This window comes from Sciurus vulgaris (assembly GCF_902686455.1).
Source record: "Sciurus vulgaris genome assembly, chromosome: 2".
NCBI lineage: Eukaryota > Metazoa > Chordata > Mammalia > Rodentia > Sciuridae > Sciurus > Sciurus vulgaris.
Window position 1 is genome coordinate 104,116,867 of NC_136462.1, and position 23,426 is coordinate 104,140,292.

At 33.9% G+C, this 23,426-nt stretch overlaps 1 protein-coding gene across 3 annotated transcripts in view; it reads right to left on the reverse strand.

Moving 5' to 3' along the window:
• Positions 1–23,426, reverse strand: part of NEDD4 (NEDD4 E3 ubiquitin protein ligase) — a 129,562-nt gene that overhangs the window by 41,224 nt on the left and 64,912 nt on the right. For all 3 annotated transcript variants that reach the window (XM_079129881.1, XM_079129880.1, XM_079129882.1), the window contains 3 exons: positions 5,819–5,869; positions 4,207–4,268; positions 2,062–2,164 (listed from right to left, as the gene is read on the reverse strand). In XM_079129881.1, the coding sequence (XP_078986007.1) occupies positions 2,062–2,164; positions 4,207–4,268; positions 5,819–5,869 (216 nt within the window). The remainder of the gene's footprint in view (positions 1–2,061; positions 2,165–4,206; positions 4,269–5,818; positions 5,870–23,426) is intronic.

The window sequence follows — 23,426 nt, forward strand, 5'->3', positions numbered from 1 at the left end:
ATAGATAGAATGCCTCTCTATTATACATGTATTTTCTTCTACTCGCCATAAAATAATTTTCTAAGAATCAATGAACCTTACTTAATTACTAGCCTCAGGGCTATATGCAATTGCCTAAAATTTAGCAGAGTCAAAGAGAGTCAGAAAGAAAGCATTCAGAGACAGACAAAGGTTCTATGCCAATCTCCTGAAATACAACTAACTCTTAAATTGCATAAAGGTTACAAATCATATGTTAAGTAATTACCTGTTACACTTACACTTTACTAAGGAATACAAACTGTCTTAAGTATGAGCCACTTTTCAAAATTACAATTGTTTTCTTCAAATAGAATTTCATATATCCAGTTATAAACTAGATATCAAAGAACTAGGTAAGACCTCTCTGGTCACTAGCTACACAGAAGACAAATAAGCAGATTCATGTGTTTGAATTCCTAGGGTTTTTCATAAATAAACTACATGCTCACACCTCCTGAATTACAAGGTGCCTTCTGAGGGAATTCAAACACTGAGACATGAGACCACGAGATGAAACAGAACTGAACTGTGAACAAGGTACCTATGATATGTGTGTGTGGGCAAAACTTGGAGTAGGTTACTAAATGAAATGCTATTAATCTTTTAAAGTTACTAAATAAAGAATTTTCTTTCTTTACAGCAGACATCCTTCATTTCAAACAGAATTCCATTATGCAAGATGTACCAGAATGGAGGGGTACTAGAATGGGAGGTAGACAAACATCTACCCAACAAATACCTTGAAAACTTGAAAAAATAATTGTTCTATGAAAAATCAGAGAAAATCAGAAAAAGGATAATCAAATAAATGAATATAGACTTGAGAGGATAACAAGTTTCTTTGATCATCAAAATAGGGGTTTAATATATGATTTCAAGAAAAAAAACCTCTTTCCTTCTATAATTATACATTCCCCCTGAAAAGCAAAATCTCACTACTGCATTCAAAATATTCCCAGAATACTTTATTGCCAATTCTACTGCTCTAGAGCTTTCTTTCTCAAGGCTCATGAGCAAATGAGGTAGAGCTCAGCCCTTGGAGAGGCCTCTCAGTTTCATAGTTCTTATGGAGACCAAAGCAGACCCTCAGACAAAGAGGCAATGACTGAGGAAGGAAAAAGAAACTTCTGAAGCAATTTGCCATGTGTTTTCTGTATATGTTGAATGAATGATGTCACCTTTTGATGGATTGTGCCTTTCAAATGGACCTCAAGGAGCAGGTGTTTTCTGGTCCCCATTTCAGATCTTGAATTTTTCTACTGAGAGAAACTCTAGGGGTCACCTGGTATAACACTGTAACTCTGTGAATGAGGAACCCGTGTCAGGGAAGGTCGGTTCCTCAAAGGTTCATGAGGCTAGCTGGTGGCAAAGCTTGCCATTGGGGTTCCAGTCTCCAAATCCCCTTCTATTCCAAATACACCTTCTGCACCTCTTCACTTGTCCCAGATGCATGTAGCTCTATCCAATCCTTATCTTGGACTTTCTTTTCAGCCTATCATCCATGAAAACCGTTAAATTCCACTTGCCTTAAATAAACACAGCTTTTTATCATCTCACTTGATTTCTCCCCTGACTCTGCTTCCCTCATGATGTCCCCTACCATGTTAGAAGTAACAGGAATTATATGTCTTTCATAGAAGTTTCTTAGTAGTAAAGAGTCTTTCCAAAATGTCCTTATGTTTAACTTACAAATACTAAATTATGTTCTTGAAGGAGAAAATGACATGGTTTTAGAAAACTTTGAAAAACTACAAAGTTCATGACAATTACAGTAAATGTTTTCCTTTATAAACATTGTGTTCTCTACTCCCTAACCTTTAAGAAGGCCATTGGTCATGGCCGTTCATCCTACGAAAATGTCCTTAGAGAAAAGAAATTGTTCACGAATGCTTGGGTGAAATATATAATACAGGTAAATAATTTTTATTGGACACATTAATTTCATTGAATAAAGTTATTTTTCTTCAGGATATATTAAACTAAGAAATAAGACATATATTTATATATATTTAGTTTAACCAAATATTTATAAACTCTCACCTCTAATTCCTCAGCCTGTTCTGCATTCTCTTCTTCTGAGCCACTGGTTTTAGGTAAATAAGTCATTTTTAATCTTAGATAACCTTTAACTCTTGACTTATGACTGTAGAAAAGAAAAGAAATTATTCACAAAACTTCAACAGTAGGGAAAAAAGCATTTGTTTAATGAGTCTCCTGAATACCTACTGGCTATTAGGGAATTTACCAAAGGATATTCAAAGAAAAGTTCTAACGCAGGAGACATCTAGGAAAGGAAAAGATGGTGGAAAAAAAGGAAACATACAAATGAATAATTGTTATGTTATGAATAAGGTGCTGAGGACGTTTAATAAGAAGAGCAGAGAGAACTTCAGAGTGAAATTGGCATTTCAGTTGGGGCTAAAAGATTGGGAAGGATTTTGATCTGGGGCAGTGGAATGAAGAGAAGGACCAAGAACCGGGAAATAGATGGGAAACCTGGGGTGAAATTCCGTAAAGGGCAGTAACTGAGTTTGACTGGATTACAGGATACAAAAAGGAGGGTGTGGGAGTCAGGGATGGTCCATGCTGATAAAGTCATGCAAAATAAGAGAACCTGAGGCTTTATTTTGCATATATTGGGAAATTTTGATTGTAAGACTTAATGCTATCTATTGTGCCTACCAATTCTAGCATGTGAAAGTTTACTTAAGGAACTCTTGTCAATCCTAGCTTTCTATATAGTTTTATATATATATATACACACACATATGCATACATATTTGGTGATTTTTTACAGATATCAGTTATGTAATCAATTATCCTTTGTTTTTCTAGATAACAGTCCTAATGCATCTTTGAGAGATTATATGCCCTCTTCCCCTAGGCCTGTGTCTCCTTTAATCTTTTTAGTTGTTCTCTGAATATTTCTCATGGATTTGGTAAATTAAATGTTCCTCTCTGAGGTGATTAGTAAAATTTCTTATTCTTGTTCTCAAGACCACCAACATGGCTTGTGCATCTACAGTTAAGGGGGTGTGGACACTGACTTGCTATAAATGATGGATATAGAAAATGTGCTCAGATCATGTTTTGTTGAAAAACTTCTCTACAACTGTGCTTCATGTCTTTCTAACCAGGAAATAAGACCATGGGTTTGACTCAAACAAATGCAGGACATTTTCTATTTGAATAAAGTTTCTTCTGTATTTACAATCACATCCAATGCAAACAGAAGATATAATTTTTTAAAAGAAAAAGATACTAAAAAAATCTGACAAATTGAAAAGCAGGCGACTAGGGCAATCAAACAAGAGAAGAACTATCAAATAGTTACAATAGGTCCCAAAATTGAAGGAAGAGATTTACATTCTATACTTCTACAGAAATTAAATATGTGACTTACAGGGTAAAAATTAGCAGTATTAGAGCACTCTTTTATTTTAATATTTATATTATGAAGAGTAACTTAAAGAAGTCGTTTCAAATGCAAAATTTTACTAACTTTCAATAAAACATTTTTTCAAATGCATTTTCTAGTTTAAAAACAAGGCAAATACTATTGTTTTCACAGATGTCCTTTATCTGATGTACTTTGACCTTGTGACAGTAAATCCACACACGTTTTAACGAGGTTCTGCTTGAGTATGTGGTACAGAAGATCAAAAGGGGGTTTATTTACAGTTTAAAATTTAAAATTTTGACAAAATCAAGTAATTCAGCTTAGAAAAATGGAATTATGAATTTTAAATTGCAGTCTCCAGGCTATTTTCCCTAAATACTTGAATCTTCTGAAATATTTTTAAAAAATTAACTTAAGCAAAATATAGTTTTTTTTCCTGAAATTAGTTGTGTGCATGCTTTTAAAACAGTATGAAAAATTACATGTGCTTTAAGATATAAAATATAATAAAATGCCAATTGTCAGCCTTCTAGTCTGAAAGGTATTAGGAGAACAAATATTTCCCAAAGGGATGTGATTACTTTTCTGTATCTTCAAATGTTTTTTATAATGAACACATAGTACTTTTAGATCAGAAATGACAATAATGCTTTAAATAATATTAACATAAAAGTTATAAGTAACTTATTTACAAGGATTTAAATCCTGAATTTTCAAAGAGACCACTGTAAGGTTCAACAGTGATTAAAAAGAAAAAAAAACATTATAATTTTATACTTACTAACCTTCTTGGGTGAAGAACGAAGTCCTTAAATGTATATGGTCTCTCCATTCTTGGATTTTCTGTCTAGAATAAAACAGTTTTCAAGATATATCTATAACACAAAAACATGTACTTTTCAAGAAAATTCATGAAGTGTGACCCAAGGCATAATTGAAGAGTGAGAAAAAGTGTTTTTGTTTATTAAATGGTTACAATTATAATTTGACAGAGTTTTCACTTTCCTGCACAATAGGAACATCACAACTCAGCCTAAAACCAGCTGGGCAGGTGGGCTACGGAGCCAAAAGCAGAGCAGAAGAGGAGCAGGGGGGCAGCATGACAGAGTGGTCAGAAGGCTGGCCGCCAGCAAGAACACGGAATATGTACGATGTCAGCAGGGTGACTTGGCTAGAGCACAGAGACAATTCCAGAACAAGAGTAAACAGCCTGAAAGTCAGGCTGGATTAAGTACATTATTGAAAGATCTCTAAATGTTGTAGAGGGCCAAAAACTATCTCTAATGATTGACAGAGTGAAGAATTTCTTTTCTCTATTTCAAAGCTCTGCAGCCCTTTGTTTTCACTGTCCTTTACTACTCTGCTGTTTGGAACTGTTAACTACCCCTTCTGTTTTAAAACCCCTCCTAATGGGGCGGGAGATATAGCTCAGTTGGTAGAGTGCTTGCTTACTTTGCATGCACAAGCCCTGGATTCAATCCCCAGCACCACAAAAAAACAAAACAACAACAACAAAAAACTCCTCTGAAGTTCTCATGAGCTCATTTTACTTGGTTCTTTTCCATTCTCCTCTTGTCTGTCTTTTCTCTCTCCTCTTATCTACCCACATTAACTAAGATTCAGTACATGGGTCTCTCTTATTTGTACAGCTAGTTAAGCTCAGATTTTGCTGTTACCTACCTGGACAGTGAGAACTCTCAATCCTTTCAGTCCCTTTTCCCTACATAATTTATTTTTTATATTTATATTAGCTGTCCAATTTTCTTTCATATTTCCTGTTTTTTACTGAAATTCACTATGTCCAACAACAAATTCCTTGTATTTCAAAACAAAATGGCTGTTTCTCCTCTTTTCTATTCAAGATACTACTCTTTATCTTTTGAGTTTAACATGTATTATCTTTATTTTTTGCTTCCCCTCCAACTTCCATATGAGACACTCACTCCAGAAATAAATAAATAAATAAATAAATAAATAAATAAATAAATAAAATTATTCTGAAATGTTTCCTAAATCTATTTTCCTCCATTGCTATATTCTGAGTCTAGATTCTAGGTGTTTCATGTTTATATTGTTGTAAAGTATCTTAGTTTCTTCTGTGACCTTTCCCTACTCTAGTTATTCAGCAGAATATTTCCAAATTGCTTCATGATGCCAACAAACTTCAATGACTCTCTAATTCTAACTAAGGTTCACATAAGGAAATACTAAAGAGAAAACTGAAATAGAAATTTGAGATATATTTTCAGAAAATAATACACTTAAGAAATAAGTTTATACTTTATAAATCAAATTTTTATAATAATTATAATGTTAACTGTTATATATTGTATGTAAGTATTTATTAAATTAAAAAGAATAAACACAAAACCCCAAATCATGGACACCTATACCAACCGGTAATGGATAAAGAGGAACATCCACTTGACCTAGGAAATCATCTCTTGTCTAGAGAAGAAAGAAGAAAAAATAAGATTAGTAATATGTTTAATCCCTTTAGAAGGCTTTGTTGAGATACTGCCACTTCACATTCATAGGTTTTTTTGATTGTTCTTGTTGTTTAATCCTAACAGCATCAATGGAGAATCAAAAATTAAAAGTTATGTCGTACAATTTTTGTTCATTATAGAGCAACATATAAATACATTTTTCTGCAGATAATTATACGCTTAGACAAAAACAACTATTTGAAAGCATGACAGAATGACCCAAAACAAGCAGAGACTTGGGTGGCAGGGGTGGGAGTAGGGTGTCAATCCTTGAAAGAAGAGACTGCAGTGGGCAGACTTCATATTTATATTGCTTGTCACCTAGTAGTACTCCACAGTCCATATGGTGTGAAGTGCTTAGAACTTAAGCAGAAGCCTGCAATGTTACTAGTTTGAGGAGTCAGAAGAACAAGTTTGGGGTTAACAGCCTAACTGGAAAGTGAGAGAAATAATTCCAGAAAAAGAAGTCACAAAAGCCCTTCAAATCTATGTATAAACTCTATCTAAATCCCAAGTTTATTCCTGAACCACACAAGTGAAAGGCAACAGCTGCAAGGCTGAAAGGACTGAGCACAGGTTTTAGTCAATGTCCACCAAAGAGGAGGCAGCATTTGGAGTTCAGCTAAGTTAATTTACTAGAATGAAAATCAATGCTCTTCAGGGAAAGATAACAAAATTCACTGTCTTTATTATATACTATATATATTGTCCAGTATATAATAAAAAACTACCATGCTTGCAAAGAGTAGAAGAATATGACCTAGTATCAAGAGAAAAAGCAATCAATAGAAATCAACCACAAGATGACTCAAATCTTGTCATGAGCAGACAGGGAAATTAAATCAACTATTATAAGGATGTTAAGGATTTAAGAGGAAAATCAGGTCATAATGAATGAACAGATGTGGAATCTAATAAGACAAAATGAAAACTATTAAAATGAATGAAATGTATATTTTAGTACTGAAAAATGCAATATATCAAATAAAAATCAGTAGATAGGCTTAACATGTGATTAAAGATGAATGAGAAAAAGTTCTATGAACTTAAAGATGTATTGATAAAACATGCAAAATGGAAAATAAAGAGGATTTATAGAAAAATTTTAAAGCAGCTTAATGCATGTACAACTGGAATCCCAGAAAAGGGGCAATGGCAAGGAAGGATAAGATATAAAAATATTCTTTAAAAAAAGGAAAGAAAGGAAACAGTCAACATTTTCCCATACTTGAAAAAAACCCAAGCTTAGATATTTAATAAACTCAATGATAAATATAAGAAAACATGAATAGAAACATCATTATTAAATGCTGAAGGATAAAGAGAAAATCTTGGAAGAAGCCAGATAAAAATAATACATTATATACAGGAGAACAATAATACAAGTGATAGTTAACTCCTCATCCAAAACAATGGAAGCCAGAAGATAATAGAATGACATCTGTTAAGTGCTGAAAGAAAAAAAATAGTACCTATAAAGGTCAATGGAGGGCTGGGGAGATAGCTCAGTTGGTAAAGTGCTTCCCTAATAAACACAGGGCCCTGGGTTCAATCTCCAGCACAAAAAAAAAAAAAAAAAAAAAAAAAATCAATGGACCTTTATTTTATTTATTTACATGTGGGAGAATTGAACCCAGTGCCTCACATATGCTAGGCAAGTGCTCTACCACTGAGCTATAACCCCAACCCTAGAAAAAAAACTTTTTTTAAATGAGAAGAATATAAAGAGAATTTGGTTATCAATAGAACTAGCACTATAAGACATGCTAGAGGAAGTTTTTTTAGGCCGAGAATAAATGGCACCAGACAGAAATCAGATCTAAAGGGAGGAATGAATGGTAAATTAAAAACAACAATAATAATCTTCTCAATCTTTTAAAGAACAAATTTTTATTTATAGAAAAAGTATATCACATATTATGGGTTTAAAATATATCTAGATGTAATACAAATGAGAACACTGTAAAAATATAGGTAAACTGATCTATATTTTTGTAAGATCATCTTAAATTTTAAATTAAGTCATGTGACATAGGTAAGTTAATCATTAATTGATTACAGAGTTAGAGTCAAAAGAAGAATTGAAATACAATACTATAAGTACTTGATTAACCCAAAATAAGGGAGGAAAAAGGAAACAAACAAAAACCAGATTGGACAAATAGCAATAAACCACACTTTTTTTTTTTTTTTTTTTTTTTTGGTACCAGGGATTTAACCCACGGGTGCTTAAGCACTGAACCACATCCCTAGTCTTTTTGTATCTTTTATTTTCAGGCAGGGTCTCACTTAGTTGGTTAGAACCTCACTAGGTTGTTGAGACTGGCTTTGAAACTGCAATCCTCCTGCCTCAGCCTCCCCAGCCACTGGGATTATAGGTGTGTGCCACTGTGCCCAGTTAAACTGCACATTTTGAGAACTAAATTTAACTATATAAATATGACAAACTAAATATTCCAATTAAAGACTGAAACTGCTAGACTGAATAAAAATATAAGACCTAACTGTATGTTGCTAAGATACCTATCATTATAAAACATACCGATTAAAACTTCTTAATTTTTTCACTCTTCATTTTGAAATAATTTCAGATTTTATATAAAAGTTACAATAATAGTGGTAAGAATTTCCATATACTTTTCACCCAGCTTCCCCAAATGTTATTGCTTAAATAACCATGATAAAATGGTCAAAACAGGAATACCATTCCCTGGTCTATAGACCTTACTCACATGTCACCAATTGTCCCCCTAATTTTAATCCAGGGTACAAGTCAGGATCACACATTGCATTTAGTTGTCCTGTCTCCTTGGTTTGCAGTCTTTATTGTCTTTTCATAACCTTGATATTTTTGAAGAGTACTATCTAGGTATAGAAGGGCCCTCAATTTGAATACATTTAATATTTCTTTGTAGCTGAATTTAAATTATGCGCTTTTTGCAAGAATATCATAAAATGCTTATGTCTTTCTCAGTGCATCATATCAAGAGGCACGTGATGGCAATATGTCCCACCGATGATACTAACTTTGATCATATGGTTAAAGGTTTTGTCTGCTAGGTTTCTCTAAAGTTAATATTTTCCCCTTTAGCATCTTGTGGGGAAAATGCTTCAAAGCTGTGTAAATATCTCATTTCTCATCATACTTCATTGCTTCATTGCATCATACATCATTGCTTACAAACCTTAACATCTGTTGATGATCTTGTATTTAATAATTACTATGGTGCCCACCAAATGGTGGTGTTCTATCTATTTCTACCATTTCCAACATTCCTTTTATTAGCTAACTAGAATTCTGCTAAAATAAAGAACTTCCCCTTTCCTATCACTTACATATTTAATCGCTTATTTAAATCAGTGTGGACTCATTAATATTTATTTTATCCTTTGAAATATAATCTATTACTGCCACTTATTTTATTATTCAAGTTGTCCTAGATATGGCCATTGGGAATTACTTCAAGTTAGTATTTGTGTATTTTTTTATATGTCCTCATTAGTTTTTAGCACTTCCCAACTTTCTGGCAACATAAGACATTCCATGGTCAGCGTATACTCTCTTTATCCCTGTCCTGCAATCAATTATTTCTTCTAAGGACCCTGATAAACTTTTCCTGAGAATGGCATTTTTTTTACATTGTAAAAAAAATTTGTTCTTTTTAAATATTCATGACAGTAGTGTGTATTTTGACATAGTATACATGCATGAAGTATAACTTATTCTAATTAGGATCCCATTCTTGTGGTTGTACATGATGTAGTTTTGCTGGTTGTGTATTCACATATGAACATAGAAAAATTGTATTGTATTCATTCTACTGTCTTTCCTATTCCCATCCTCCCCCTTCCCTTCATTCCCTTTGTCTAATCCAATGAACCTCTATTCTCCCACCCCACAGTCTGGTGTGTGTTAGCATCCATAAGTCAGAGAAGACGTCTAACCTTTGGGTTTTGGGGATTGGCTTATTCCACTTAGCATGACAGTACAGATTCATCCAGTGAGAATAGTATTTAGATACTACTTATCAATGTGTGAAGTACTTATTGCCTTTAGGCTCAAAAGATGAAATTTAAATAGAAATATGGAAATAAGTTAAAAATAAAGTATGAAAAAAGAAATATCAGATATATAGTAAATGTAAGAAATGTGGTGAGGCTATAATAATATAAGACAAATTTAAGTCCATGATAAGTACTGCCACAAATAAACAGGGACATTTCATAATAATAAAGGGGTCAGTTCATAAAGGATTCCTTTAAATCAATAATAAACTTTGAACACTATCCAATTAAAATGGGCATAAAACTGGAAAAGATATTTTAAAAAGAAGGTAAGTGAACTGTCAACAGTACATGGAAAGATTTATCATTATAAGTCATCTGGGAAATGAAAATTAAAATGAAAAAATCAGAATATGGTAGTACTTCAAATCACCTATAATAGCTAAAACTTAAAAAGGCTGACAGTAACAAACATTGGTGAGGGTGTGGAACATCAGAATTCTCTTATAAAGTTAAGTAAACACTATAACCAAGAAATTCTACTTCGTGCTAATTTCCTATGAGAAATAAAACCAAATCTCTTCTAAAATACACATTCAAAAATGTATAGTTTTATCCATAATACCCTTAACTTGAAATACCCAGATGTCCTTTAGCAGATGAAAGTGTGATATATTCACTTAATAGAATTACTCAGCAATAAAAAGAGATGAACTGATACACAAAATAACATGGATGAGTCTCTGACTGCATTTACATGAATTACAGAAGAACCAGAATACGGAGACAGAGAGTGCAGATGGCAGCAGAGAGAGAAGGGAGGAAAAGAATGAGAGTTCATAATACTAAACAACAAGCCCCCTTCAACTCTTTTGGTTCATTTGGCTCCTACAACACCTGGCAGACTATGTATGCTTCCTAAGAAAAGACATTCCTCTAGGAATGGAATCCAATGGAAAGATGAACAGATTCTGAAACCTGGGAGTCTTCCAATAAAATGATGAATTTTCCCTGATCATCCCAGAGTGAAGTCCTCTAGTTAATGGTTGCATGTAAACAAAAAGCTTCCAATAAATATTGAAATATTTATTTAATATGGACTATTAAATGTTTGAGGAAAAATTATAACATGAAAAACAGAGACCTAAACCAACATAAAGAAAAAAAAAAAAAAAAAAGAGTATCAATTCTAACTGTAGGAAAATGCTTTAGAAAAACTATACTGAATATTCTTAGAGATTAAAGAAGACACCTGTCACACAGAATAGGAAGCTCAAAAAAAAAAAAAAAAAAAAGGCAATAAAAGAATAAGAAATTTCTTAGAAATTAGAAAATAAAACTGAAATACAAAGATTAAGGCACAGGTGAAAGAGAGTGTTACAGAAATTTCTCAGAAAGTAGAACTATAAGACAAAAGAATGGACTGTTGCCCAGATAAGGAAATTACAGAATAAAATTAATTTAAATGTCTAAATAAGACATTATCGGAAAGAATTAAAAAAAGGTAGGACATTATCAAAAAAGCATTTTGTAAAACTTTTCCTAAACTCAAGAAAATGAATTTTGAGAGTAAAAGGGCCTACTACATGTCAGACAAAAAGCACAGAAGAAGACAAACAGCAAGGTACATTATCTGACATTTTAGAGCACCCATGATAAATTCTAAAACCTGCAAGAGATTTAAAACAGATCATATCAAAACTAACAGAGGAGGGGCTGGGGTTGTGGCTCAGTGGTAGAGTGCTTGTCTCGCATGTGTGAGGCACTGGGGTTCGATGCTCAGCACCACATAAAAATAAATAAGTAAAAAATGAAGATCTTGTGCCCACCTACAACTATAAGTTTTTTTAAATGAAAAAAAAAATTTTTTTTAACTAATAGAGGAGTAATTCTTCCCAAATAGTGAAAGAAAAACACTTCCTATAATTCTATACCCAATGAAACTCTTTTTCCATTATGAAAGTAGAATAAAGACATTTCCTGTTCTCAGGAAGTTAACAGAGGACAGACAAAACAAGTGAATACATCATGATAAGAGAAGATGCAGAGGGATTCGAGACAGGAGGGAAACAAAGGGGATTCCCTCAATGATGGGGAGCCACAAAGCCACAGTGTAGAATCTAGAGAACCCTCAGTACAGACTGGAATAGGACGACAGGTGTAGCCCAGAATAACAGGAGTGACCAAGTCAATGTGGTGGGGACTCAGGAGAATTGAATGAGATAATAACATTATTTCTCATTTGCATAATATCCAGCGCACAATAAGCATCCAATACTGTATATCTGAAATGCTAGAGAGTCTGTAATGGAGTCCTGCTCCATTTTTTTTTGGGTCAGTCCTTGGACATTACAAATAGATATATACAGAAGATGAACTGATAATTTTTGAAACAGACAAGTTGGCTTATAATGATACTTTGAGGGCTGTGTTACAATAATGCTTCCTTCCTTTTTCTTTTCCTTTTCTTTTCTGTTGCTGAGGATTATACGAGGGCCTTGGGCATGCTGAACACACACTTCACCACTAAGCTGCACCAGCAGCCCTATGTTTCTTTATTCCAGTTTTTATCACAAGTAAATGCTATACTTCATAAATCTGATCTTTAAGAAGCTATCAGTAAATAAGTGAATATAATAAAAAATAGTAAACTCTCAACTTGGGTGATAAGGAATAAAATGTTTTGGTTAACTAAATTATCTACCTAGGTTTAGGCTTAACCAGATTAAAAAAAAAAAACAAAAAAAACTTTTTGTTGTTGTTGTTGAGTTTTAATGAAGAACCTTGGCTTTAGTAAGTACATCTATCTGATAATCTGTGACCTTATGTGCTTAAACACTATGGTTGTGATCAAATATCACTAGAGTAACACAGGCATGGAATTTGAGTCAGATAATTTTTTTTGTTGGGGAAACTGTCTTGTGCACTGATCTTGTTTAGCAAGATCCCTGGCTGCTACCCACTGGATGTTGGTAACATCACTTCTCCAGTTGTAACAACCAAAAATATCTTCTGGCATTGCCAAATGTCCCCTGAGTGACAAAATCATCCCTGGCCAAGAACCACGGCTATTGAAAGTATAAGACAGAATGTCTCAACCAACGTGCAAAAGACTCTTTTAAAAATGATAACAGCTCTATTGAAATATAATTCATCCACTTAAAGTAGAGAACTCAGTTTTTGAGTATTTTCACAGAGTTGTGCAACCATCAGCATAATCAATCTTAGAATGTTTTCATCACCCCAGAAAGAAAACCCACACCCATTAGCTGTCACTCCCTATTTCCTTCCCTTCCCTCAGTCCTAGGCAACCACCAACCACTTTCTGTCTTTACGGATTTGTCTATTCAAGACATTTCACATAAATGAAATTATGTAATATGCAGTCCTTGATAACTGCTTCTTTCACTTACCATAATATTTTTCAAGTTTCATCCACATTATAGCAAATATCAGTATGTCATTCCTATTTTACTCTTGAATATTATGCAGTATGGATGTATACCGCATTTTATTTGTCCACTTATCAGTTGACTGATATCTGGGTTACTTCCATTTTTTGGCTATTATAAATAAAGCTGTGAAGAACATTTGGGTACAAGTTCTTGTGCCAACATATGTTTTCATTTCTCTTGTGTATATTTAGGAGTGGAATTGCTGGGTCATGTGGCAATTCCATTCAGCCTTTTGTAGAACTGCCAGGCAGTTTTCTAAAGTGGATGCACCATGTTACATTTCTATCAACTTGAATGAGGGTTGCAATTTCTCCCCATCGACACTTGCCTGCCTCTGTAAGGATCTCTCTCCTAGTAGATGTGAAGTGGTATGTTGTGATTTTGTTTGCATTTCCCTGAAGGTCAATGATATTAAACATCTTTTCATGAGCTTATTGTGCCCCTTGTTCCTTAAAATCTCTTAACTTTTATACCTTCCTTATGGCTTCGGTCTCCATTGCAAAGACAGTGCCTGGTCACCAAGAGACAGAAAGAAAACTTGTTCCATCTTCCTAATAAGTCCCCTATTTATTCCTCCATGTTCCTTATTTATTGGTTGTCTTTGTGACAAAACAATAGAACAAAAAAAATCCCACACAGTAAGAATTTCCTTGTCTCAAGTACCTCTGATATTTGAAATACATTTAAAATACTTTTTGCCAATACATTATCTTCCTTTTTTAGAACAAATGAGTCCTGCAATGAGTTTCTTAGCATTTTGTAAAACAAAATGATCCTCCAAAACTATGTTTCTAGTATTAGAAGAATAAATAGATTTTTCCAAACTAAAAAACCAATATGCATGGTCTGAGAGGAGATGAAGAATATGAAACTGGGAAGTATCCTGGGAAGTCAGGGACATATGGTTGCTATAAATAAAGGACAATCAGAGGTTCTTTTTCCATTTACAAAGTAAACGTTATAGCTGTAAATTCATTCCTATGAAGGCAAGTCAGTCTGTGATGTTCATTAATGTTTCCCTTGCCAACCAATTGTTCCAAATTCTGAATATCAAGCTTTTCTTTGCAAGAGTTATTTCCTATGTTTGAACTGTATTACTTCAGAAAGCAAATTTGCATTTGGTAAAATATAAGTTATTTAAGAATCCTTGAAAATGTGAGAATTTAGAATGTCAGGTAATTTTAAACAGAACCATCTATAGTGAGTACAGTTTGGTCAGTAAATAATACTTTTAAAAATATTTTAATGACATGATTTCAGCCTAAAATACTTTTTTAGAATATAAAAAGAGAAAGAAAAAAAAAATCCCAGTCTTTAAAAAAAAAAAAAAATTCCATTAGAATTATAAAAGTTCCAACTTTAGAAACACAAACTGTTATTAACCTTGATAAGGATGAGTAGTAGCTGAATGTTCTGCTTTAGGAGAACCCAATATAATAAAAAATCAGAATATTAAAAACTGTTAAAGTGTCACAGTTTTGAGGCATACTTAATTTTACAAATAGTTTCCATTAAATCTGAGTTATAAATGATTTCCTGGGGTTAATTTATTATAGAAAGCAAAGTATTAAAAGAAGAATCACTTCTCAACCAGAATCAAAAAATATACCCCAAATTTTCTGCTATAATATCAAATTTTTTGTTTTAATCATATTTTTAAATCAGTTAACATGAATTTTATACATAAATATTAAATATAGCATAGTGTTTGGTTTTAGTTTTCAGACTTAGGTATCAGCAATTTTCTAATTAGGGTGATTTATTATAAGTAATTTTAAAACATAAGCAACACATGCACAAATACAAAATCTGAAAAGAAGCACAAGGTTTCTAGCTTCCACCTACCCACTCCTACTCTGTCCTCAGAGCTGTTTCATTTTTGTGTGAGTATAACTTCAGTTTTCTTTGACATGGTGTTGTGCATCTTGCATTTTTTCCATTTGCCATTATCTCCAAGACTGTCCACTATCTACATAGTGATGTGTCACCTAGTTTAGATTGTACAGTATGACACTGTGAAGACTACCAAAATTTAATTAGCTCCCTATTAACAGATATTGATATTGTTTCTAGTCTTCACATTATAAATATACATCACTCAATAAACACGTTTATCATTTTGCAATCTGCATATATGCCCAAGATAAATTTATTTTGTGTAATAATATAAACAGTATACTAATCTGAAATCAAAACATCTCAATAATCAGTTGGATGTCAAAAAAGCAAATATAAATTTAAGCTACCTTTTCTTTCAAAGATAAGATCAAGATCAAGAGGCTGGGGGTAGGGCTGGGGAGATAGCTCAATCGGTAGAGTGTCCGCCTCGGAAGCACAAAGCTCTGGGTTCGATCCCCAGCACCGCAAAAAAAAAAAAAAAAAAAAAAAAAAAAAAAAAAAAAAAAGAGAGAGGCTGGGGGTAGGGAATATAGCTCATTTGGTAGAGTGCTTGCTGTGAAAGCACAAGGTCCTGGGTTCAATCCCCAGAACCGCAAAAAGATCAAGAGGCTGGCTGACATTCGCATTAATATGAGAACAGGTGCTAATAACATTCATTGTCTTTGTACAGCCACACTCAAATTCTTTGTGCAAAAGTTGTGACTTCTCTACAATACATTAATTCTAAAAATAACAAAGAACTGGGGTAGGAAGAAAAAAGAAACTGAATAAATTAGAAGCCAGAAATACATTCAAGTTATTGTTAGTCATATTATTTAAATTAAGCCAAGAGATCAAGAGATATTCCAGGTTATTATTTCATCAAAGACCAGAATAGAGTTAAAAACTCAGAGGCTGAGACACTAAAAGTGAAATTATCTGAGAACCTCTTTGTAAGGTTAAGCTTTTTCAACTATTTATAAGAGGTTAAATGTTCTCTTCATTTGAACACAAGTCAATATTTTAACAGAATATTCACATCTGTGCATCTATGAATTTCTAAGAAAGATAAACAGAACTTATATGAATGGATCAGGTTGTTTTATTTTGTTTTGTTTTTGTTCTAGAGATTGAACCCAGGGGTGCTTTACCACTGAGCTACATCCCCAGTCCCTTTTTATTTTTGTTTTGAGACAAGGTCTCACCAAGTTGCTTAGGCCTTGCCAAGTTGCCCAGGCAGGCCTGGAACTTGCAATCCTACCTCAGCCTCCTGAGTTTCTGGGATTATAGATGTGCACCACCATACCCAGTCTACTTATAGCATTTTTAATGTAAGGGACCATATACTTTCTGCTTGCAAAATTCCATAAAACCTATTTTTTTTTTTGAGATGAGTTCTCACTATGTTGCCCAGGCTTGACCTCCTGGGCTCCAATGATCCTCCTGCTTCAGATTCATGAGTGCTGGAACTATAAGGGTGCACCATCATGCCCAGGTAAAAACTATTATTTTAAATGAACATCTTTTCTCTGAAAGTCCATACTACATGAATTCCTACCACATACTACATATTGTAAGAGGAAAAATAAGGAATTATGAAAATTATTCTTAATGTAACTTGCTAAGGTAAGTCAATCTCACTAAATAAATCTACTTTGCTACTTATTTGTTGACTTGCTCTACACTGTTATCCGCTTATTTTAAACATTTCTCTAGAGGTTCAAAAATTATTGATTCGATCTTTTTGTATGTCAAGGGGACATTGGCTAAGCCTTTTAAACTGATCTGTGGCTATAAAATCAGTGTTATTGGAAACTGGATATCTTTGCTTAAAGTGAACATTCAATGTCCCAAACATGTAATTTTTGCTCAGCTGCCAGTTTATCAGGTAGATTTGACTCTGAGACACAAACTGTATTTTCTTTGACAATAGCTTCACACTATTGAAAAATTGTGTCCTACAGCTCTTTGCAACCCTCTCTCTTTAAAGGGTTTTCAACTCCTAGAAAGAGGTGGATGGGAGGGAGGACAGCACTTTCTGTATCAGCTTTAGTTGGAGGTGTCTTCCTGGAAAGTTCACTTTCTTTGGAGTTCTTCACTTTCCAATCGCCAGCCACAGACTTGTGAAAGCAGAGACTTACCTTCACAACTTCATCTTTACAGGCTTTAAAGTTTCTTTTGCAATTTACCATGAAGATTTATAAAAATATAAACCATTTTTAAAATATGCTACAGAAAAGAAAGAATTGGAAGTTGACGAGGAATTCCAGGAATCAGAAGTTGTAGCAAATATAATTAAAATTTTGTAATTATTTTAGAAGTTAAACTGTAATATTTCCAATAATACCGTTAGAAGCAATTTATATTGTATGCACATAAACTAGATGACTGTGAAAGGAAAGAAAAAGTTTGCACTTATTTCAACTTTCCTCTCCCCCCCTCACAAAGGGGAGGGGCTTGTCCCATTGTTTCAAATTTCATTTCTAAACAAAGGGAAATAACATGTATAAAGTTAAAATTCAACCAGGAAATACAGCTAAATGACTGATAAGGCCCTTCCTTTCAGAAAGAAAAATATTCTTGATTGCAAATAGATTCATACTTCTGAGCTCTAATAAATAACGATGCTGCTCCTCCCACCATCCCCCAGCAGTGGCTGCTTAGCTACTAGAGAAAAGGAAAGGTAAACTTTTGAAGAAATGGAAGCTAATATTCTCTGGGGAGTCATCTCTGTAGTTTAAATGAGAAACTAAATTAGCAGACGGCTACCACCATTGAAAAAGATATAGTGACCTCAGTTCTGAGAAACAGAGAAGCAGAACTGTGTAAAATTTCAGACATTGAATTTTGAAACGAGTAAGTGTGAGAAGATGAACTTCAAATGGATAAATGAAGTTGTGGTGGCAGAAGAAAGCAGCCTGGAACTGTCTGCTCCCAACTGAATAACTGATAAAAGGGACAAGGTTCTTCCTTTCAGAAAGAAAAATACTCATTTAAAAAATTTTTTTTAAAAGTTGTCAATGAACCTTTAATTAGTTATATGTGGTGCTGAGAATTGAACCCAGTGCCTCACTTATGCTAGGCAAGTGCTCTACCACTGAACTACAACCTCAGTCTCAAAATATTCATTCTTGACTGAAAATAGACACAGATCCTACTCCTGGGAAACGATGAGCTTCAAGATGCAGGTTAGTCCACTCAGCAGTTCTCAGACTTCACTGTGTCTGAGTCACTCAGAAAGCTTTTTAAAGACTGCACTGAGCCCCACACCCAGAATTTCTGATTCAGTAGGTCTGGGATTGAACAAAGACTTTGGAGTTTCAGGTGTTACTAGTGCAGCCATCTAACCAAACACTTTGGAACCACATCTCTATTCAATTCTTAGAGAAAATGGGGGGTGCAGGGGAAGTAAACTGACAGGTAACAGCTGAAGATAAGTGACCAGGGCATCTAAATTTATCTATTTTTATCTTGTCTACTTCCAAATGGAGTTGGTGGTTTTAAGATAACACACAATGTAAATTAAGATAAAGATAACACAGAACAGAATCCTTAAAAGAAATGCAAAAGCAATTAGGTATCTTATGTATTTGTTTTCTTTCTAGTTTAAATCATAAAAGGAAAATATGTTCTTGTAGTTATGGTGACCCTTTTTGAAAAAGATGACTTGCTAAGTTGAAGACTTGCTATTGCATAAACATATCTCCCCAAGTGTGCTCTGAGGAATAATAAATCTGCTGGATATTAAGACTTAAAAGGTGGTTATATAATTGGGAAACCATTGGTTAAACCAAGTTCAAAAGTTTATTTCCTGCAGGATTCTTAAGAGCTTTGATTTACTAGTGTGCACTGTGATAGTACAAGAAATAAAGGATGTAGCAGTATACAAATTTACTTGTCCATGGGACAGGTTATATATGAGGTATATGGTGAGGAACACATTTCAAAAATGCTGGTCCAGAGGAAAAACTATAAATTCCTTACCATAGAATTCTAAGCCCTCTGCATTTGTTTTTCCAATCTACCTTGCAGTCTTATTTATTAATATAAACCTTCCTCATGGCTGAAACAAATCCTTTATTTTGCCCTCTCGAACTCACTCTATTCTTTGTCTTGGAAAATTTCTTTCTAATCTCTGCTTGTGGAAATCCTATGTATATATGAGGCCCAGGTCAATGATATTTTAATGAAAAATTTCTTGATGAGACTAAATGGCTAATTTCCTTCTTTTTAATTCTACTTTACCCTGTATCTGTTTTAACATCTGTATTACAGTTCTCTTCCACTCCAACTGGACTGTAAATTCCTCGAGGTCAACAAATGTTAGTGACTGGTTTCTGTAGCTAGGCTCTGTATTAAGTGTGGGAGAATGTTTCTCATACTACAGAGCCTATAGTCTTGCATGATTGACAAGCATGCACATGCAATTAAAGTGTGTGTAAAAATCGGAAAGGAAAAGTAAAAAAAAAAATGCTAATGCACACACGTAGGAGAGGGATTGAGGCAATCTGTTTCATTCTTCACATCCTAAGATGTCTTTCCTTTATAGGTATTTAATGCTTTAGATATTTAATGCTTCCCTACTTGTCCCAGCCTTCCTCATCTGTTCCTGACCTTTCCTGCCCTCTAGTGGTCATGAGCTGCACTCCTACCCTCCCCATGGAATCCACCACATGGAATCTGCATATAGTTGGTAAAGTTTGACAGATTAGAATATTTTACTTGAATCTCTAAGAGTATTTGTGTCCCATGAAATTACACCCATGATCTCCTACTGCTATTAACTCCAATTTAAAAAGTATATTCATGAGAGGTAAAATTCACAAATGAAGTGAACTTAGATTCAGATAAAACTACCTTTAAATTCTAAGAACACTTAAGACATGTTTAAAAAGGCAAAAAACAATTCTTAAGTTTTCCCATATGGTACAAGGTCTAGGAATGCACTGCACATAGTAGAAAGTTACCATTTAGCACATCATCAGGTTAATTGTCAGAGGTATTGCCCCAGATCCCATGTATAATCCCCTCTACAGGCAACTGAATCTGAAACTCACAAAACAATTCAACTTCACACTAAATACGTTTCTTCTATGTATCGAGCATTAGTGGACTGAAGAATTTTCTTAATGATCCAGGGTTTATCAAAGTTTTCAGTCTATGACTTCTATGAGGTGGTCCTCTGCAGACTTTGATTCAAGAGCACGCACGCAGCCTCGAACCTCCAATAGCAATTGTCTAATCTTTCTTTAATAATTTCAAATCATTTCAAATAATGTTCTTTTTCTTCTTTGCCTAGACTTTTCCATCAAAGGTTGGGATACTATCTTCTACTCATTTGTATTATATAACAAAAGACATTCTCAAAAAGCAAAATCTGTATATTAGATTTTTAGTAGTCTTATTCCTAACCTTCAACAAATAGTAACAAGCACAAACGATGTCCAGTGTTCAGTGAGAACATTCGAAGATTTATTCTCAGTACAAAGAACACATTATGAGAAGCATGTTTCTGGCCAAAGAATATCTTTAAATAACAAACAAAATAATTATCAAATGAAAATTCTCAAAATAGTCTTTTTTCTTCCTCCTCTCTTGATAAACATTCAGACGAGACTACTTTATATGGTTAAGACAACAGGTTTTCTCTAATAATTTTTACTTTTTGAAATGAATAACATTTTCTCAGTTTTTAAAAGAGTTTCTGAAGTAGAAACTGATTATTCTTATAATTTGATTACCTGATTACTTATCAAAGGTAAGTTTAGTTGATCTATAAACAGATATGTGTATGTGTGTTGCCTGGGACAGAATCCACATATTTCCTAGAATTGTACATGATAGGAAAGCACTTTATCACTGAGATATATCCTTAACCTTAACCAGTTTTTAAGATTTCTCTCAGGGTTAAAAATTTAAAACTCATGTAATTTTTTAAAATTTACCTTTTAACTTTTTAGACCGCATTTTGATTCACTGTACACAAATGGGGTACATCATTTTGTTTCTATGGTTGTACATGATGTAGATTTATACCATTCGTGTAATCATACATGTACATGGGGTAATGATGTCTGTCTCAGTCCACCATTTTTCATACCCTCCTCCCTCTCATTTCCTTCTGCATAACCTAAAGTTCCCCCATTATTCTTCATGCAATTTTTATTGAAGAATATAATACATCAAGGATAAACGGGGGAAAAAGGATGTGGGTTACTGTTGTTTCAGAAAAAAAGAACTCAACAGATTCCTTTAAAATTTTCCTTTTTAGCAAGGCAGCTAGGCAAGTATGAGGGGAGAAAAATAAGGCCACCAGGATGCAGCTCCACTCCTTTAGCCGCAACCACTAACTACTGCAGATTTAAACTCCTTCCTTAACACACTAGAGCACTGTCAAGTGACAAGGATATCAATGCTTTGCAGCTTGAAACCTGATGTTCCACATGAACTCTCCAATAGAACTTTCTGCAATCATGGAAAAGTTCTGTATCTGTAATGTCCAAGGCAGGAGCTGCTAATTGCAAGTGTGTTGAAATGTGTCTAATGCCAATAAGGTTCTGAATTTTAAGTATAATTTAAATGAACTTAAGTCTCTTTAAATTATTTTTAATCTCAATAACCACAGGTGTCTACTGGCTACTTTACTGGCTAGTAGATTCAAGTTCCTGTTTTAGTAGAACAATGCTTTCTAGTTTTGAGATTTTAATTTTTATTTTTTGATACTGGGGATTGAACCCAAAGATACCACTGAGCTACACCTCCAGTCCTTTTTATTTTTTTATTTTGAGACAGGGTTTTGGTAAATACCTGAGGCTGGCCTTGAACTGGTAATCTCCTGCCTCAGTCTCCCAAGTTGCTGGAATTATGGGTGTGTGACACATGCCCAGCAAGATTTTATTTTTAGTTCTTGCTCTCCCTGGAATTCAGACATGTCCCCAGGGCTGACTGATCTCCCTCTGCACTGCATTCAGAATCATAACTCCATTTTCTTCTTTAATAACTAAGTTGGCTCATCATACCTAAGGAAAGGTGGAGATGATCTTTTTAAGGATGCTCTGGGAAAGGAGGAACAGCAGCCTGATGGGACATGGCAGGACCCAAAAGTGACAGTGGGATGCATCACCTATGCCTGGAATCCAGCAGCAATGCCCAGATTTGTTTGAGAGTGCAAGGGAGCCTCTCTGGAAACTCAGAAATACTGAAAAGCACTGAACAGCTGCTGGAATCTTTTGTGAGCAGAAGAAAAGGGTTAAGTCAATGAATTCTGGATTGTAATTGCCTTTTCTTTTTGCCCCCAGTGGTACTTGCAGACTGGTGAAGCTTAGGAAAACCTAAGATTATATGTAGTGAATTAACAAACTTGGCTGTGTACTTAGAAATATGGCAACGGTTTAATACAGTTCAGCAGTTTCACCACCTGTCTGATAAAATTTACAAAGGACACCACAGGGTAATATACAAATTAAATTTAGAAGGATTTGAAAACTCCTACAAGCCAAGTATATAATTACTTTCAGTAAAGGGAAAAGTAAAGGGAAGGCTAGCTAAGACAAGATGTTAAAAAAAAAAAATAAACCCACCAGACCACCAAAGCTGTATCATATAAACATGACTACACGAATCACATAAAACTGAGTTTTTATTATGCTCTAAAGAGAGTAGTTACATAAAAATATAAAATATAATAGCTGGATTACTTTGCTTTTACTTATCAATAACTGCCAACTAAACATTTTACTATAAGGATAAATGAGCATCTGAACATGTTTCCTTTTATAATGTAATCTTTTGTTAAAAACAACAACAACAAAAAAGAATGATATAATAGCTAGAGGATGATTTGATTCCAAAAGATTAAGAATTTTAAAAAATCAGGCTGGGGTTGTGGTTCAGTGGTGGAGCACTTGCCTAGCATGTATAAAGGCACTGGGTTCGATTTTCAGCACCACATATAAATAAGTTAGATGAAGGTCCATGGACAATTAAAAAAATTAAAAAAAATCAACCTATAATAGTGGCTTTTACAAAATAAGGTATTAACTTTCATGACTGAGTTTTGATCCAAATATGACATTTACTGATTTATGATCTTGAACTTTTTTAGTTTGTTCCCAAGTTTCTAGTATATCTGAATGTTCTGAAATATGGCATATAAGATTACCTTAACTGCTTTAATCT